This window comes from Amblyomma mixtum, chromosome 10, assembly GCF_055824585.1.
Source record: "Amblyomma mixtum isolate Tamu chromosome 10, ASM5582458v1, whole genome shotgun sequence".
Taxonomy (NCBI): domain Eukaryota; kingdom Metazoa; phylum Arthropoda; class Arachnida; order Ixodida; family Ixodidae; genus Amblyomma; species Amblyomma mixtum.
The window spans coordinates 172,551,716-172,571,787 of NC_143021.1; the positions used below are offsets into that span (position 1 = coordinate 172,551,716).

At 48.7% G+C, this 20,072-nt stretch overlaps 1 protein-coding gene across 1 annotated transcript in view; it reads left to right on the forward strand.

Annotated features, from left to right (window-relative positions):
* The first annotated feature begins 2,133 nt into the window (after window positions 1–2,133).
* LOC149327750 (calcium-activated chloride channel regulator 1-like) overlaps window positions 2,134–20,072 on the forward strand; it is an 884,343-nt gene continuing 866,404 nt past the window's right edge. The window contains exon 1 of the mRNA XM_089564962.1: window positions 2,134–2,238. Within this exon, the coding sequence (XP_089421088.1) occupies window positions 2,134–2,238 (105 nt within the window). The remainder of the gene's footprint in view (window positions 2,239–20,072) is intronic.

The following is a 20,072-nucleotide window of genomic DNA, read 5'->3' on the forward strand; positions in this document are numbered from 1 at the left end:
GACCCTGGTCGCTCTTCCAGGCAACCTTTCGCGACCAGTCATTAACTACAACCTGCCACGGCGGTGAGTTTGCTTCGCAATCCGGTGGGCAAACTGTGATTACGCCCCAGGGTCACGTGACCCAGGCGGCCCACGTAGGTTGCTTCTTCGAGGATTCTGCGCTCACGACGGCGCTCGGTTTTCTCAAGAGCGACAGTCTTGACGCTATCGCGTTGTTAGCGTTGCTATCAGTCCGACTTCGGCACAGGCCTCTCGCTGTTCAAGTCCGGGCAGGCGTTCCACGCACTGAACTGGCGGCCGTCCCCTGTTGCGAGTGTCGCACAGGTTTTGTTACGATTGTGGTGATGTCTTCCGCCACTCTCCGCCTCCGCGGATGCAGCGTTCTCGCTAGATAACTGCGGATGTGTTAGTACTTGGATCTTAACAAATGGTCGCGGACGGCGGCATGTCGTGTACAGTCACCTGGTACTTATTACACTTGCACTTAATACAGAGAGCAGGACAGCCAGCTTGCAAACATCACCGAGGCACTCCGGCTTGAGGCAGTGTCGCGACTTCTGCGCCGGCCATTTCCACGTGCCGTGAATGGCGGCCGGTTTTAGAAGGCACCCTTGAGAGTGGATATTTTTAATGTTATTGCTGTGAATATATTTTGTTGCACTGTGCTGTATTATTTACTTCCCGTTCTCACACTAGTTTCTTGATACCATTCCCGTGTGGACTCCACCTGAGTGACTGCATCTCTAAGTAAGGGAATAAAGCAAAACGCAGCTCTGACGACTGCTGACCACGTGATTTCGACAAAACGACTATCAGACTGACATGACGCTGTATTATCTTTATTATCTATTCTTCAAATGCTTCAAGCCTAGTAGGGTCGTGTAGAAATATTTACTTTTTTTCTTACTAGCACCCAGAAGGTGCCAATAATGGTTATTACATGAGCGAGTGGATTCAGGGCTTGTCATTCTTTCAAGTGATGAGCTGAAGGATGATGAGCCGGCCGGAACGATGTAGGACGGCTTTGGGAAAGTAATTCAAGTCCCTTTGGTTGAAAACAAAAAAAATGCGAGATGCGCAATTGTTAGGACATTGTGAGGCCAAGCTGCTTTCTTGTGGTTCGTGAACTTGAGATGCGTTAGGCAGGACCGATAAGACATCACAAATGAATTATATTAAAATTCACGAAAAAGAGAGTCTTGTAACATTAAAGCGAATTACTAATTCTGGAACATGACAGTAAGGACAATAGAGCAGTAAACGAAGTTATAAAGATAACATCGTCCAGACGTAGTAAAAAGTAACAAAGCATTTATAGTGCAATGCACAGCAATCACAATGCACAGCAATGCACAGCAAACGATAGGTGTAACGTTAAGAGATCGGAAGAGGGCGGAGTGGGTGAGGGAAGAAACGCGGGTTAATGATGTCCTAGTTGAAATCAAGAGGAAGAAATGGGTTTGGGCAGGGCATGTAATGCGAAGGCAAGATAACGGTTTGGTTTAGTTTATGGGGTTTAACGTCCCAAAGCAACTAAGGGTATGAGAGACGCCGTAGTGGAGGGCTCCGGAAATTTCGACCACCTGGGGTTCTTTACCATGCACTGACATCGCACAGTACACGGGCCTCTAGAACTTCTCCTCCAAAGAAATCCAACCGCCGCGGCCGGGGTCGAACCCGTGTCTTTCGGGTCAGCAGCCGAGCACCATAACCTCTGAGCCACCGCGGCGACTCGGCAAGATAACCGCTGGTCGTTAAGGGAACGGAGTGGATTCCAAGAGAAGGCAAACGTAGCAGGGGACGGTAGATAGTTAGGTGGGCGGATGAGATTAAGAAGTTTGCGGGGATACAGTGGCCGCTACTGGCAAAGGACAGGGTTAATTGGAGAGACATGGGAGAGGCCTTTGCCCTGCAGTGGGTGTAGTCAGGCTGATGATGATGATGCACAGAAGTTCCGAGAAGAGAAAAAAGGAAAGAAATTAAGAAAGTGATTAACGTATGTTACAGTGAACAATGATGAGAGCTTGAGCGAAGCAAAGGAACATAAGACATTTACGGAAAAAAATGTTTTTCAATAAGACGTAAATGTGCACCGCAGGCAGCGGCGTGTGGATGGTGATGTTGTGCCAGGCCATGGCGGCGGCTTCGACGATGCAGTGGACGCCCGGTGCGATTCACCTCCTCGTTGCCATACACGGAAACGTCTCCGAGCACGACTTCTTCCTGGAGAACCTGCAGGTACACTCTGTAGGCAAGGCCAGGAAAACGCGTTTATTTGGTACGGCTGCTACCATGCTGAACGCCCCTATTTAAGGCAGGTATTCTGAATAATTGTTAGATGCCATTGATTGTATTGGGTGAGAACGAGGTGGTGCGACGGCAGGAACAATCATTTTGCACCGTGTAGCAAGAGTACACAGTAAAATCAAAAACACCTTTAAAGGCGTTTTCACGCGTCTATAACTCGCACCCGTGTACCCGGCCCAGAAGGGAGTCCTGCGAACTCATGCATTTTTCACGAGGGGTCTTTCGAGAAAGAACCAGCTCTAAAATGAAATATACGTGTCTCAAAAGTGTTGGTGTGTATCACACGCTGTTACCACCGAGGCATTGGCATTTTAGCGCTTCTTAAGTGCCTACACCCTTCTGGAAAAAATGCATGCAATAGGTTCATAATTTCTTCCCACTTATATTACTTTTTCTAAGCGTTCTTTAAGTCTACCATTATAATGCCTACATAATGTAAACTACCTGCATTACTGGAGGCCTTCATAGCTGCAGGCCGGCTGTGTGCACCTGCTAAAAACGTTGACAAGCAAGCCACATTAATGCAGAAATGAGGAAATTTTCATTATAAGAACAAAACACATCCGTAAACAAAGCACAAGAAGCTGCGCCAATGAGTTCCTTACTGCCATCCAAGGAACACTAATGTAATAATTTCAAAGAACTGCTTCACACTCGCTTTTATTGGTGGTATGATGCGGCAAGAATAAGATTCCATCACAATTATATCTAACTCGTAATTTTTTCAGACGAAACAAAATCAAAAATTCATGCTCGTGCAGCATTTTAAGGTACCTTGAGGAAGGCTTGGACTCTGACACTAACTCCTAGGCATATGTGTTCAGATGCATGATAGCTTCTACGTAAACGTCAGGTACCTTATGCTGAGCGTCCGTAATCCTCAGATTATGGAGTTGTGGAGTGAACTGCAGCGGTGAACCTGCTGAGTAGTCATCCACCCTCAACGAACAAATTGTTAGCCACCTCAGGTTTTCCTTCGGAGAAAGGCATGCATGGTGCGAGTCGACATTGTACACACAAACAGTAAGACATTTCATGTCAGTTTAATGATCTTCATAAAATGTTCACATACTGCTTATTAACGATGTGGGATATTCCGCACATTAACTCTAATAGAAAGAATAAAATCTGCCCGTACGGCGAGCAAGCCCAAGCTGTTACTCCCTAAACCATTACAAGGAGTCCATTGTGATTTCAGAGAAAATAGCTCTAAACGGCATTATATAAACAATGTTTAGCTAAACAGCTACCTGTTAGGAAATGGAATAATGGTGGTTAGTCCATGTAATTATACAAACTGCTATAAGCTAGTGTAAACAACTGGCTTGGCGGGCGAGTAAATTGACCATCAATGGCACAAACCAACACGACAACAGAGTCCCCAATAGTAGCACACTTCATAATTTTTCACAATCACACAAATCACAAGTCAGGTGTAGCATTCGTTGTGACGGCAGTAAACATATCTGTGTCAAAGTCAGCGACGCAACCCGTTCCGTGACAGCGGTCGGCTGCAAGGTAACACAAAGCGTGGATTCATTGTAAAACCATGTATGTGACATCTTCAAAGGCAGGCAACAGTGTTAACTAATCTCCCATGTCTGCAGCGAGTAAACTCAAAAATTCATCACGAAGAATTTGCACGAGGTCACTAAACCACTACACAGCAAGCCGCCGGGCCAGTTGGTGCCTGATTCTTGACTAAAACGCGCAGGTTGGACATTTTTCGAACGCGACAAACGGACAAGACGGAACAGACAGGGACGAGCGCTCGTCCCTGTGTGTCCCTTCTTTGTGCGTGTTGTTTTAGCGCCCGTGTCTGTGTCTTCTTCCTTCGTGTTTTCGTCCCGTTCCTTGCGCTGTTATTTCATCTTGCACTTTTGTTTTAGCGCTTTCTAAAAATGTAAATCGTGCACCAACTATCCCGATCTGCCATTCTTCTAAATGCTTAGGGTAACAGGACACAGAAAAGACCAAGATACAGCGCTGATTAACGAATGAGGTACAACGCAATAAAAACAGGAAGCAACATCCAAGATACAGAGAGGGAAAGTCGTGGAACCGTCATTTTGTCACATGTGTCGTGACTATTTATCCGGATAGTTAACTTCAGTGGCGATGTGCTTGAGCCGGTCGAACAATTTTATGTGTAATGTATGTCTCGCATATCTCCGCATTAGCTGTCCATTATATGTCCCAAGAATTTTACACCGCCGAAAGTATGCGAAGCACTCAAAGACCGACACGTGTCTTGCTAGCTTGCTACCATATCCTGTCTTAGCGCTGCCAACATGATCCATTAGACGAATGTTAGCATGCCGACCTTAATTGGCGAGATATGACGCTCAGCAGGACGGAGAGATGTGATGAACTAAGTCACTGTCGCATGCTGTGAATTTGACTCCTTTCTTTGTCTTACGCGAGGCTGTCTTTGAAGCACCTTTGCTAGGCGCATTGCTTACTAAGTTCACACCAGCCTACCCGACCGCTTTCTTTAACGTGTGTTTGACGCAGTGCCCATGTGCCATGACAGCTAACTTCCGTTTTTCTTTCTGAAGCCGCGTAGGGGTAGACCGGCAAATCGCTTTCATTATCTTGAAGTCCAGGCTGCAGAGGAGGTCATCTGGGAAACCAGGTTCATTTTGGTCTCGATGGTTTCCTACTGACGGTCAATATACGATCTGTTCAGGGCATTTTTAAGTGCGCTTGTAGCAACAGCCTTTTTTTACCGCAGGACATACACCAGCGCACATGGACTTCTCTGAAAGTGGCATTTTTTGGTCAGCTCATGGTTGACAAGAACTTCGCCGACGGTCTTAATAATGTCAGCAATGCCCTTGTGTTGCGCTTGGTTACGAAACTTGTGAATTACCAAGAAGTAGTTTGTTAACCGGAAGGACGTTATCATATTGGTGCCACGAATACCTTTTATTTCACTATCTTGACAGCTAGCCGATGGTCACTGAGAATTGCTGCAACGCAGGAAACGGTGCCTACTTCTTGCCACTATATGTACAGATCATCAAACTTCACATAGGTAGATCGCCAAAAAATCGTTAGCAACTCAAGAAATCCGCATTAATTTCGCAGAGGTTCTGCAACCGCACTCCTGATAAAATTTTGGTAGGTAGTAGGTAGTAGTTGGTAGAAGAAGCTCTTTCTTTCTCCGTGTCTTCCTGTCTTCATTCCTTTTCGCCATTCAAATATTTTATGATGACCCAACTAGCCAACCAGCAAGCACTTCTAATAAACCAAATAAACCAAACCAAACTCCTTCTCGACAGCTGTTTCGAAAGGAATGCGGGCACTTTTTCAATTCAATTCAATTTCATTTATTTTCCAGAAAATTCTGGCGGCTGCCTGGACTAAAAGCTGTAGGTATACAGCTTGACGAGGCCCAGGCAGCCGTTACAAGGCATAGGAGCAGACTTTGTTGAAAACATTAACATACACACAAAAAAATAAAAACGAACACATAGTCAGGTTACAATTTTCACAAAAACAGGACATCCAGAAAGCACAAAATCATCAATAAATCACAATAGGGAAATACAGAAAACATATTTGCATAAGATACAAGGGAGCAACTGTACTTGGGCGCGAATTATACGTCAGGAATTATTTTTGAAGAAATAATTCACGCAATGCTTTCTTAGTAGGGTTATTTATGTCTTTATATCTATTTAAAATTACTGGAAGATCGTGCTGTAATGCTTGGAACTTATAGTCAGTGCGAAAATGGGGAACAAACCAAGTGTCTGTGTTGCGAGTATTAACTGTACGTGATCGTTCTGTTTCAATAGCGCAGTGCCTTCTATCATAGACCTAAAGGATGACGACAGATGAAATGAAAGCAATATTCGGAATTCATACATACTTTGAATTTTTAACACACTGAATGTTTCAAAAGCTTGCCGTGTGTGGCTTAGGTAATCAAGATTGGCAATGTGACGCATAGCTTTCTTTTGCAGAAGGTAAATTTTTTCTAGGTTGGCCTTAGTTGTTGTCAACCAGACTAATGAGCAATAGCTTATTTGCGAGACAAATAATGCATTATATATTTGTAGCTTTATTCTACCAGGAAGGAACGCGCGGCAACGAGCAATTGCGCCTGTTACCAACGAGAGGTTTTTTATTATCTTCTCAACATGCGAATCCCATGTAAGGTGAAAAAAAAAGTTACACCTAATGTGGTGTGTTCGTGAACAATTTCAATTTCTTCACCACCACAAGTGATCTTTTTTTCTAGACGAAAATTTTTGTTTTTTGCACAAAATAACATAACTTTTGTTCTTGCAGGATTAATTTTTAGTAGATTAATATCAGACCATTCATGAAGCCGATTAAGAAGTTGATTGCACTTGGTGACTAGTTCATTCACATCAGGACCAGAGAACAAAATCGTGCAGTCATCAGCGTAAATAATGAATTTTAAACCTTGGTCAATGTTCACAATACTGTTTATGTAGACATTAAATAGCAGAGGGCCTAGTACACTTCCCTGAGGTACGCCTCTGATTATCGGTAGTAGAGATGATTGGTGGTTTCGAATACATACACACTGTTGCCTGTCAGCTAAGTAAGATTTTATAAAGATAAAGGGTCGCCACGAATCCCATAGACTGAGAGCTTATGAGTTAGGATACTATGATCAAGGGAATCAAAAGCCTTACTAAAGTCTATGAAGAGGCCAAGGGTTATTAGTTTCATTTGTATATTTTGCAGCACGTGTTCCTTTAACCCCAATAAAGCTAGCTCAGTTGAACGTCCCTTTCTGAAGCCGAATTGTGCATGAGAAATGAAATGATTCTTCTCAAAGAATCGGTTAAAACGATAGTGCAATATCTTTTCGAAACCTTTAGCAAACGTAGGTATTATTGATATTGGACGGTAATTCTGGCTACTTTACCAGAAAGGGTCTTCCATGACGAGCAAGGTGAGCGGTTCTTGCCGATACTGCTCTAAGGTTTGCTGCAAATATCGTTGTTCACAAGGAATTAAGCTGAAAGGCCAGGTATCCTTCAGTGTTTTTGCCATAAAGAAGGCAGTCCGGCATAGGCCGTCACTGTTCTTCATAGCCATATCTAGTTTGGTCAAGTTGTTCACTTCACATAAGTTTTCCGGCTTCGTTCTTCATTGTTTGGCACTTGACCTTCTTTTATTGCGAAGCAGTACTGCTTTCGCTACCACCTCAGCCCGTGCCGTGCCGCGGCCGCATAGCTACGCTTGACCTTTCGCGTGACCTCGCTGCGTGACGTCCTACCATCTGTGTAAAAACGGGGCCCCATCTCACGCCGTCGCCTTGCGCTGCGCATAGCCACGGCCTGACTCCCGCTCCTCTCACCAGGGGCGCTGCGCGCTATGTGACGTATACTATCTGTGTAAAAACGGGGCCCCATCTCACGCCATTGCCTTGCACGGCGCATAGCCACGGCCTGACTCCCGCTCCTCTCACCAGGGGCGCTGCGCGCTATGTGACGTAGAGATGTGGCATAAGGTTAGAATAGTAGGGAACCGTAGGCAAAGGTGATGGAGAATCTTAATGAGAATTGCCAACACAGTAAACAAAAAAAAATAAATAAAGAAAAGCTGAGCATGGTGGCAATTGCCACCACCCCGTTTCAAAGGGGGCGCTCCTATCCATCCATCCATCCATCCGTATACCATCTGTGTAAAAACGGGGCCTCATCTCACGCCGTTGCCTTGCGCGGCGCATAGCCACGGCCTGACTCCCGCTCCTCTCACCAGGGGCGCTGCGCGCTATGTGACGTCATACCATCTGTGTAAAAACGGGGCCGCATCTCACGCCGTTGCCTTGCGCGGCGCATAGCCACGGCCTGACTCCCGCTCCTTTCACCAGGGGCGCTGCGCGCTATGTGACGTCATACCATCCGTGTAAAAACGGGGCCCCATCTCACGCCGTTGCCTTGCGCGGCGCATAGCCACGGCCTGACTCCCGCTCCTCTCACCAGGGGCGCTGCGCGCTATGTGACGTATACCATCTGTGTAAAAACGGGGCCTCATCTCACGCCGTTGCCTTGCGCGGCGCATAGCCACGGCCTGACTCCCGCTCCTCTCACCAGGGGCGCTGCGCGCTATGTGACGTCATACCATCTGTGTAAAAACGGGGCCGCATCTCACGCCGTTGCCTTGCGCGGCGCATAGCCAAGGCCTGACTCCCGCTCCTCTCACCAGGGGCGCTGCGCGCTATGTGACGTCATACCACCTGTGTAAAAACGGGGCCCCATCTCACGCCGTCGCCTTGCGCGGCGCATAGCCACGGCCTGACTCCCGATCCTCTCACCAGGGGCGCTGCGTGCTATGTGACGTCATACCATCTGTGTAAAAACGGGGCCCCATCTCACGCCGTTGCCTTGCGCGGCGCATAGCCACGGCCGCGGCCTGTCTGCGCTCTTCTCGTCAAGCCCATGAGATGCCGCCTCCAGCCTATACGCTTCGGCAGGTTGCAAAGAGAAAGCATCAGCGAGCTACGGAGACAGAAGAAGAACGAGAAGAACGGCAGCAGAACCACGTATTGCTTCGCAATTAGCAGGCTTAACCAAGCTAAGTCACAGCCAATTTTTTGCAGCTTGCGGAAGTTCTTTATGCAAAAAACAGCGCGAACATACGGGGACGAAAGGAAGAATACACAGGAAAAAGTGCCGACTTTCAACTAAAGTTTAATCACAGGAAACACGCTTATAAAAGGAAACAGAAAACAAAAAACACCAAAACCTGAACGCACGTGTTACTAAGTGATATCCAGACAAGCAACCTCACAGTCACGCAGGAGCAGGGATGGTTTGCTGACACACAATCTTGCTTTCTTTGCCATACTATACGCCTCGATGATTTCCCTGGTGAACTGGTCGGGGTGTTTGTACAAAATGCCAGTAGAATGCAAGGACGGAAAACAGGATTGACACTCTCGGCAATGATCAACTAGATTAGTGGAGCGATTAGATTCTAATGAATTGAGATGTTCTCCGAGTCGTGTGTTAATACAACTTCCCGTTTTCCCAATGTATATCTGACCACAGGACAGGGTTATTTTATAAACTACCCATTTGGAGCACGGCACAAATCTTTTATCGTGCTTAACACCCCAATCTTCGTATCCTTCCCCGCGGAATATATCGCGGAGTACCTCAAGGGGGTATACTAAGTCCCACCCTTTTCAATCTCTCACTTATTGGCTTGGAAAATGGCTTGCCACCGACAGTTTAAATCTCCCTTTATGCAGATGACATCTGTATATGGTGTTCCGGACGCAATAGGCGCATTGTGCATGCCCGTCTACAGAGAGCAATAGGCTGCATTGAATTATTCTTAAGCAAGCGCGGTCTCGCCATGTCGTCCGATAAAAGCTCAGCAATTGCATTTTCAAGGCGTGATCTTTCGCGCTACCGGCTGAAAGTTGCTGGTACTCCAATACCGTACGTCACAGCTCATAAATTTCTGGGGGTAACGTTTGACAGGTCACTGTCATGGTCCCCAAATGTGCAACAGATGAAAGTCAAGCTCTGCTCTTACGCCTCTATTTTTCGTATGCTCTCCACCAGCAGAAGAGGCTGTTCTACACCATCATTACTTCGACTGTATGGAGCGCTCTGTGACGGCCTTCTGCGCTACAGTCTCCCAGCTCTGCAGGGTATTTCGCAAACTAATATTAAAATCCTTGAAGCCATGCAAGCTAAAGCCTTGCGAATCTGTCTCGGCCTTCCCAAAAACACCTCCACAATGGGTACTCTAGCTGAGAGCAGACGTCTATCGGCATCAGTGCTCTTAACCCAGGAGCTCTTTCGTGCCCAGGTGCGGTTTGTGGCTCGTGTACCAAACCACCCACTCGCTGAGTACTGCATGGAGGACATTTCTAACATTCTCCCATCACAGTACCAGCGTCCTGTCACAACCTCCACCGCACCTTGGAGGTATACAGCATGGCAAATTAAGATCACAATCCCTGGCATTAAAAGAAAAACATACACCCCCAATCCTGCACTTAAATATTTTGCGCTTGAGCACATTCATAGTTGCTACAATGCGTACCGACACAACTACACTGATGGCTCTGTCACGTCCTTATCATCTGCGATTGGCGTCTGGATTCCGTCAACATGCACCACAATTTCAGCGATACTCAGTCACCGCACCTCGACTACTGCTACCGAACTGGCTGCTCTGCGTGTTGCATTTACTTACATCCTACAACAACCTCCCACAGCGTGGGTTATCTTCAGTGACTCTCGCGCTGCACTACAGGCGATAAATTCACCAGGAAGCCTTCAAGAGCAGATCGTCGATGACTTTAATAGGTTACACACCGAGGCCTGTGAGTTACGTCGCCGTGTTGTGCTTCAGTGGTTACCCGCTCACTGTGGCCTCGCAGGCAATGATCGTGCTGACTGTGCAGCTAGATCGATGCATGGCGGCACCTCCTTGTTTCTACTGATACCCTTTTTTCGTAGTGATGGCGCGAGACTTCTCGCTACTAAAGCCTGGCAGACGCAACGCTCTTTGTGGTGTGATCCGCGGCGTCAATACAGACCCCTCTTTCGCATTGACCCCGTTTGTGAATTCCGCATGCCCTAGAATTTAAATAGACGTGACTGTAATTGCCTGCACCGAATTCGTCTGGACGTTGACTTTACTAAATTCTATCTTTATAAAATTGGTGTATCAAGTAGCCCTCTGTCCCCGACATGTGGTGTGCGCGAAGATATTCAACATTTGATCTGCCACTGCCAAATCTTTAATACTCATCGCAAGTCACTGTTAGGTGCTTTAGGCCTTCGTCAGGACGACCCCGTGCACCTGGAGCATGTCCTTGGACCCGGACTGATGCGACTTCGGCTGAGCGAGGGACAAAAGCTTTCTTAGTTTTTCTAAGGGACACGGGTTTAGTGGACATACTTTGATAGTCATCTAAGGGACACGGTTTTAGTGGACCTACTTTGATACTCATTGTGTGTGTGAGAGTGCGTGAGTGTTGAGTATGTTTGATGTCACCTTTTTTTTCTTCTTTTTCTTCACCCTTTTCTTTCATCCTCATCTGGAGTAGCATGCCAGGCCTATAACCAGGCAGACCTCTCCATTATCCATTAAAGTCTCTTTCCTCCTCCTCCTTCCCCTCCCGACCAACATGTCCCCCGTCCTGCACGCCTGACGTCGTCATGCAGCCGCACAGCACCATTCCCCTCTCTTTGATACCCAGGGCGTAGCTTACACGGATGCCTCCTTCGTGGCTCCTCGAGGTTCCTGCGGCTACGCCCTGTACCATCCACACCTCCCTGCTCCTGAAACCCACACCAGCGGGCCATATCTACACCCTTCAGACGCATTGTCCCTCGAGGTCCTCGCCATTGCGCATGCCCTCCAGTCATTTGGCCTCCTTCCCTCTCTCCAAGAGTACACAGTCTATTCAGACTCACAAGCCGCTATACACCACATACAGAAACGCACCCGGACCCCTTCTCTCGAACAGGAGGTCGAACGAGAGGTCTCCGCACCGCAGCCTTCCATCGTTTTCCTCCGCTGGGTCCCTGGGCATTCAGGGATTGACGGCAATGAGCTGGCCCATTAGCTCGCCCGCGACACGCTTTTCCGGGCACCGTTGATCCCCTGGCCCAAGCCCTCGGAGGACGGTCGGAGACTCACCTTTCGCCGCACCATAAAAGAGGTCTACCTTGAGCTCCGCCTCGACAAACGCCTTTACCCTCCCCCTCATCCATCACTCACGGTGCCGGAGTCTCGCCTTCTTCGGCACATTCAGATGAATGCAGCTATCACCCCGTTCCGCCTCTTCCTCTATCGCTATCGATCGGACCCTTCCTGTCCCAACTGCCCCTGTATCTATGCGGACCTGGCCCATTGCCTCTTCTATTGCCCGGGTGCTCAGCAGTCGGGTTCCTTCCCCCCACCCTCTCTATCCATCACCACCTGGCTCGACTGGCTTGGCGCTGAAGGGGAAGAACAGCGGCTTCTGGTCGCCCAGGCGGTCGACATGCTCGGCCTATAAATTATGGTCGATTAAAAGTCTTAAATTCAAATTCAAATTCAAATTCTTTATTTCTGCCTTGTAAACATACAGACAGCGGAGACGCAGAAAAAGCTGAGAAACAGCTTGACTAAGTCGCAGCCCCCTTTCGCTTGGCAGCAGCTTGACAGCAAGGCTTTTAATACAAAAGGCAGTTGCAAAGCGTGATAACAAGTATACAATACAAGAGAACTCTACTACTCTACTACTACACCACAAGATGATACAGATTTCTTGGGTTTGCGGGACTTATTTTCTACCGCTGAACAAATTTTACTCAGCTTAATAGGGACCGAAAAAACCACATCAACTTCATACCTATGGGCCACTGTAAGGGATCGGCTGTGTACGCGGGGTCATCGGTACGCGGCTGGGGGCGTTCAAAGCGAAGCGTCTCCTTTCTTGGAACGCGCCCGCTCGCGAACGCGCTGGGAAGAACGGGTGTCCCCCGCCCCGCGGTACCAATTCACGCACGTGCTGGCACAAATGTATATTTGTGTTTGTTTTTATTTTATTTTGTGGCGGAGAGAATGTTCGACTCCGCACGTGTTGGCACGACCATGCGTTTGTGTTTGTGGAAAGGGCGGTTTGCCCTACGGAAGCTGGAGGGCTGGCCATGTTCTCGGTAAACCAATCATGTGAGCATTGCAACATGATTGGGAGCTACCAAATGTGGGCCGGGCCTTTAAGGCTTTAAAACCGGGCCCCGGAGCCGGAAGCGGGTTCTGCGCTAAGGTTAGATGCTATGCATCTTCGGCTACGCCGAGTAGGGGCCTCCCCTAGTGTTAGCCAGATCCACCTTTTTGATGTTTTGTCTCTTGTTGCCCTTTAATTTGTCTCGAGTGCCTAAACTTGTATCTATTGTAAATTGCTGTACATAAACTTCAAGTATTCGCCTTACCCCTGCGTCTCAACTCATCGTGAGAGCGGCTCTGACGGGGCACCCCTGGTGCAGAGACCAAGCTTCAGTCTTCGAGTTAAAACCAACCGTCTCTGGCGGGGCACCTCTGGTGCGAGGAAAGAAGAGCACCTGTGTGAACTTTACTGGCGCAGTCGACAGGATCCTGAGGCCATCGGAAGACGGCGCAGGAAGAAGATTGAAGGCAGGGAGAAAGGCGACGGTCAGGCAACAGCAGCGTTCGAGAAAGGACCTGCGGAGAGACGGTGGCAAGGACGCAAGGACCACGGCAGTAGTCCAGCGACGCGGGACTGCATCCGGTCAAGAAAAGCAGCGCGTTGACCGTCGAGTCACAGCAAGTGACGACAACGTGCACAAGGACCAGCGGCGTGCGACAGCTCATCGCAGCGTCCGGTGAAAGTGGCGGTGGACTCCGACGCCAAGGAGCTGGCAATGCGGATCGACGCATCGAAACTGTGAGTTTCCTTCGTCGCATTGTTGGCGTCCCTGTGCATGTGTTCGAGCCGGTAGGACAGTTGAGGGATACAGACGGCGGTATGGAGAGTTATCCATGCCGACCCACACTCGACGTGAGGTATCGAGTAGAATTGGCGAAGGCGCGGTTAGCTTATTTTCAGGCTGAACTTTCAAAAGTGAATGGAGGAAAGGCGCCGCTATGCGAGGAAAAACCTCCGGATTTGCAGGCGTTAGAAGCAAGGCGCCAGCAGCTAGAGCTCGAGCTGGCTGACCTCAAGGAGTCTAGGAGAGCTAGTCAACTAGCCAGGGAGAACTGCTCCGAGTCCCGAGTGGAGAGGCCGCCAATGCTGGAAGGCGAAGGCCTGTCAAGCACAGGTTAAGAAAACATCCAGGCATAAGTAACAAGTGAGCCAGATTTCTGCGAAGCTGTAATCGCAGTTGAAGAAAGTATCCTGACGGAACGCAGCGTCGCGGTATTAGAGGCGGTGAACGCTGTGGGTTTCTTAGTGGACACAGGCCACCAACCACCGCGGGTTCGAGCTTCGCGCGAGCCAAGGGCCCCGATCCGCCCTCACCACACACACAATGGGACACCGATGCGGCGCACTCAACCTCCGCAGGGAGGAGAGCGATTCGCCGCAAAGAAATAGGCCTCCAAGTTCACAAAGGAGACGTTTATTCACGTCGTCCTCCAGCTGATACACACACACTCAATAGTCACCCCGTCCCGGGGGCGCGCGAGGAGCAAGGCTCCGCTGCGCGCACGAAGCGACTCGAGCAATGCGCGCCGCTAGCACGCCGCTGCAGGAGAATGTCCCCGCGGCAGTGCTGTGATCTCCCTCTCGTGTCGACCGTTGGTCCGGTTGCGAGAGAGAGTGGGCAATAAACGCAAGGTACGCCTGTCGGAGGTCGCTGGACCCCGCTGGACAGGCTCGAGCCGCTGCAGGTCAGAGGACACGTGCGGGCGAGCTCGAGTATAAGCACTGGTCCGAGCGGCAAAGGCTGGCAGGGACAAACAGTAGCGTACGCACCTTACGCTGTCTCCGAGGGATCTCTCTCCGGGCCCCGCTCGGACGGTCGCATGGTGCGCTGCCGCCCCAAGCGGGTCCCGAATTCCCGCCAAAAGGCACCAATGGCAAAGGCCGTTGGGGAGCCGGGGCGGAGCTGTGGCCAAATGACAGTGATTAGTCACTTAGCCGCCTCTCCACCGCCTGAGGCGGGAGCAAGGGAAAGAGGAGAAACAACGCGGGAAGCCGGCACAGCCGCGCAAAGGCAACGGCGGAAAGCCAGGATTCCCACAACGCGCACTCCGACGATCCAGCTGCACAGGTTACCTCTACCCGAAATGACACCAGGGACGCGGACGCGAGTTCAGATTGTTGGAAGTCACTCTGACAATTCCAAAAACGAGATCTCAAGGAAGTCACCGAAAAGGGCCGTTCGTTCAGCATGAAGCGGCCAGTGGCTACCGACGTAAGATCGGAGAGCTTGTGACAGGAGAAAGTGTAGCGTTGCCGCAACCGCACACTGTGTCGGGCATAGGGCGTGAAGTGCCCCTTAGCTTTGTGATGGCAGGGACATTCCATCCGAGGCAGAGAGCGGTGGGCCTGCTGGGCCGACCGGGCAAAGCGCCGCGCAATTGTCGAACACACCCGATGTGTGTCCGGCCAGGTCATTTGAGGACCTGGAAATGAGTGGCGACTTGCCGCAAGGCAAGCTCGGGTCAAGTGACTGCGAGGGAGCTCATGGAGCCTCAGAATTAGACGATGCCACGGAGCCGGCAAATGCCTGTCAAGCAGGGAACGTCAACGTCAGTGTTTACCTGAGCAGGAACGGGGCAAATGACTCTAAGCGAGGCGAAGTGCCAGGAGGCAAGTGCGCGGCTTTCATGTTGAAAGCCGGTACGTGGAACATTACATTCCGTGCTGCAGGTAGCCGAATCAAGCGTAGCGAGACCGGCCGCATTGGTATGGTTAGACGGGGCAGGGGCTATGCTCCTTACGCAGCACGCGGTTCGTACCGCCACGACAGAGAGAGCAGGCCCTCAAGGGCGGCGCGTGGTCAGGGATTTGGACCCATCGAGTACCACGACGTTTTTGATCCTGGAGGGCACCGGCTTTCGAGCTCTCGCCCCGCTATGGCACCAGTCTAATGAGCATAGCTGCCATTAGGCGTTAATCGTGTCGATCGAGACACGTGTTGGCTCGAACGCACAGGGACACTCGGTGCGACTAAGGAGGCTCACGTGGCCAAAGGACATCGTACGAGTGTTAGTGAATTTTCCAGTCGCGAGTGTCTGTGTGTATGCGCGCTCGTTCGCGAGCAGGACGCGGGTGTGAATGCAAGTGAACTGGGTACATGGACGCCGTGCTACGGCGCACGGCAGGCATGCCACTTTATGTTTTGAGTGTGCAATTTGCTTACGTTGTGTTAGTTCCCGTGTGCAAATTGATTTTGGTTTTGTTGGTGCCAGTGCTGGTGTAGCTGTGGTATGTCACCCACAGGGTGGTTTTGTGACCCGTACCGATCCCTTTGTTATAATTCTAAAAGTTCCATTTGGGCCCTTTGTAGAATCTTGGGAAGGGCGTGTAAGGGATCGGCAGTGTACGCGGGGTCATCGGAACGCGGCTGGGGGCGTTCAAAGCGAAGCGTCTCCTTTCTTGGAACGCGCCCGCTCGCGAACGCGCTGGAAAGAACGGGTGTCCCCCGCCCCGCGGTACCAATTCACGCACGTGCTGGCACAAATGTATATTTGTGTTTGTTTTTATTTTATTTTGTGGCGGAGAGAATGTTCGACTCCGCACGTGTTGGCGCGACCATGCGTTTGTGTTTGTGGAAAGGGCGTTTTGCCCTACGGAAGCTGGAGGGCTGGCCATGTTCTCGGTAAACCAATCATGTGAGCAGTGCAACATGATTGGGAGCTACCAAATGTGGGCCGGGCCTTTAAGGCTTTAAAACCGGGCCCCGGAGCCGGAAGCGGGGTTCTGCGCTAAGGTCAGATGCTATGCATCTTCGGCTACGCCGAGTAGGGACCTCCCCTAGTGTTAGCCAGATCCACCTTTTTGATGTTCTGTCTCTTTTTGCCCTTTAATTTGTCTCGAGTGCCTAAACTTTTCTAGTGTAAATTGCTGTACATAAACTTCAAGCATTCGCCTTACCCCTGCGTCTCAACTCATCGTGAGAGCGTCTCTGACGGGGCACCCCTGGTGCAGAGACCAAGCTTCAGTCTTCAAGATAGATAAACCGTCTCTGGCGGGGCACCTCTGGTGCGAGGAAAGAAGAGAACCTGTGGAACTTTACTGCCACATTTTTTTGACCATGAGAAAGGCGATGTACACAGGGAAAGACTGGGAACTTTTTTCGTTTCTGTTCTACCTGTGAACACAGCAGCAATGTCAGCGATTGGAGCTTTTTATTTATTTTATTGCAACCCAAAGTGATAAGCTCAGCCGGATAACCTGCTTCCCTAAGTCTCTTAGACTGATTATTGAAGCTTTGTTGCATAGCATGGTGACAAGATTTTCACAACGCAGACAACAAGGATGAAACAACAATTCCACATTTCGCTACCTTACAATGATGCGACTTATTGTCTAGCAGAGGTTTATTGGCCTGTAATGCGTGATTCCAACACATGTGTCCCTTCCCTTCAGTCAAACATAAATCTAAGAATTGTATCTGGTTATCAACCGGTATCTCAGCGGTGAACTGCAAATCCCATGCATTTGCTTTGAATACTACTAACACTGTAGACATGTGCCTAGCAAAGTCTGTTTTTTAAATGAGAATCAAAAAATCATCGACGTATCTGAAAATTCATTACGGCATCCTACCCAAGTCTTTCTGTATACCTCGATCCACGAATGACAGAAAAATATCACAAGCGCAGGCGTTACTCTAGACCCAATTCAATACAAACGCCCACTTTCTGGGTATAGAGTGTGCCTTCCCATTCAACAAAGTTAGATTTAACATAAAAAGACAACAGCTCAAGGAACCCAGACACAGAAATAGCACAAACGCTTATGAATTATTCTTCATCATTGTCTGAAGTGATGCAAACAAAATCAGCAGTCATGATTTCCTTAGCGGCAGAGAGTAGTATAAATCTACCACATCAATGCTGAAAGCCGAGCATGAACCTGGGTTTTGTGCCTGTAAAAACGTAACGAGACACTCAGAGTTTGGTACCTTAAAAGGATCATTAATAGATAAAGCTGCCAAATGTTTCTGTAAATAACGAGACATTTCGTGTTGCCAGGTGCTCTTTTCCGTCACAATGGCCCTAAATGGTAATCCCGTTTTATGGGTCTTAGCAGAGAAGAAAATCTTTAAACAGTGGCTTTTTGCCGTACTTACAATGCCTTTAAGTGGCTCCAGATTTAGTTGTCAAAGGAGTTGCACCGCCCTGCTTTTTACCTTCTGTAACTTAGCCGCGACCGGCTGAAAGTTCTTCTCAATGGCTACTAATGCTTTATCTGAAAACAACGATTCATGTAGGACTACAAACCACCCGCTTTATCCGCAGTTACCAGTCGCAAGTTATTAGCCAGGACTTCTACGGTGGTCAAGCATGGGAAGGGATTCAGGTCACTAATGAACTTCCTTGTCTCGAGTAACTTGGGCAAACGGGACGTTGTATCAACACACGACTCGGAGAACATCTCAATTCATTAGAACCTAATCGCTCCACTAATCTAGTTGATCATTGCCGATAGTGTCAATCCTGTTTTCCGTCCTTGCATTGTACTGACATTTTGTACAGACACCCCGGCCAGTTGACTAGGTAAATCATCGAGGCGTATAATATGGCAAAGAAAGCAAGATTGTGTGTCAGCAAACCATCTCTGCTCTTCGTGACTTTGAGGTTGCATATCTGGATATCACTTAGTAGCACGTGCGTTGTGGTTTTGGTGTTTTTTTGTTTTGTTTCCTTTTATAAGCGTGTTTCCTGTGATTAAACTTTAGTTGAGAGTCAGCGCTTGTTCCTGTGTATTCTTCCTTTCGTCCCCGTTTGTTCGCGCTGTTTTTTGGCATAATGTATCATCAACTCGCCCGCTTAGCTATCCTGTTGGAAGTTCTTTGCGATGGCTTCATTTGCTTTTCCGTTGAAAGTAGCTCAACTTAGCACGCAACACGCTCAGCTGAGGTGCTTCAAAGACAACCCGGCGTAAGATGAGGTGCAGAGACAAATTCACAGCATGCGACAATGGCTGAACTAAGATCCCTCTGTTATGCGGAGCATAACATTTCGGGAAATGAGGTCATCGTGCCAACATTCCACAGATGGAATATGTCGGCACCACATACAGGATACGGCTGCAAGCTTGCAAGACATGTGTCCAACTGTGAGTGTATTCTTAACTTTCGACGATATAAAATTCTGAAGAAATATTATCGATAGCTCAAGCGCGAGATATACGAGGCGCAAATCATACATAAGAAATGATCAATCAAATAAGCCTATTATCACTAATGTTAACAAAAAGAAATGAAATATATGGAAAAATAAATACAAGTGTGACAAAATGGCGATTCCATGACTTTTCTGCTATGTATTTTTTATAGTGCTCCTTATGTTTATTGTGACCAAAGCAATAATTTCCTGAGTTGTTAGTCAGCGCTGTATGTGCGTCTTCTTGTCTCTGTCCTGTTACCCTGCGAGCTGTTTTGCAAAGACTAAAATACTACGCCCAAAGAGTTGAAGTCTAGATCTAGAAAATGGCACAATACTTCTGCCTCGTATTTTAAAAAATAGCTTTTTGTACCAGACCGCGGGAACGAAGAATTTGATCCGACTACCACTTCAAACTGTTCAGAAAACACCCCTAGCTGGGCCTTCAGATAAACTGGCGTGTCATTCATTTAACGCTCTCACAATAAAAGAATGCTTCCAAATGGTAACAAGTAATGCCTCAGACTGGTTGTATGCAATGTTATCCTGTTACTCGATCTTTCCTTCACTGTTTTTCACCCTTGTGTATGTTATGTTTTAAATGTTTTAAGGTGGAAGCCTCTAATGGCTTATCGTTGTTCGTCCGTCTGCAAAAGCTATCACTATAGCTGTCAATCATCATGGCAGCGACAGGGGACACGCTGACAGCTCCGGCTAAGGCAATTTTGTGACTTTTTACAGTTGGCATCGGCAGCACTTGACCTGCGCGTAGCACCGTGTGGCCTGCTGCAGTCGGCGAAGCCATATCAGAGGACCATCGATTACGAAGCGGAATGACCTTATCATAGCCGTGGTGAAGCCTGCCGGGAGCCACGCCCACCTGCAACACGGACTATAAAGAAGACACGGCACGCATCTGCGGGCATTTTGGCAGCGACAGGGGACACGCTGACAGCTCG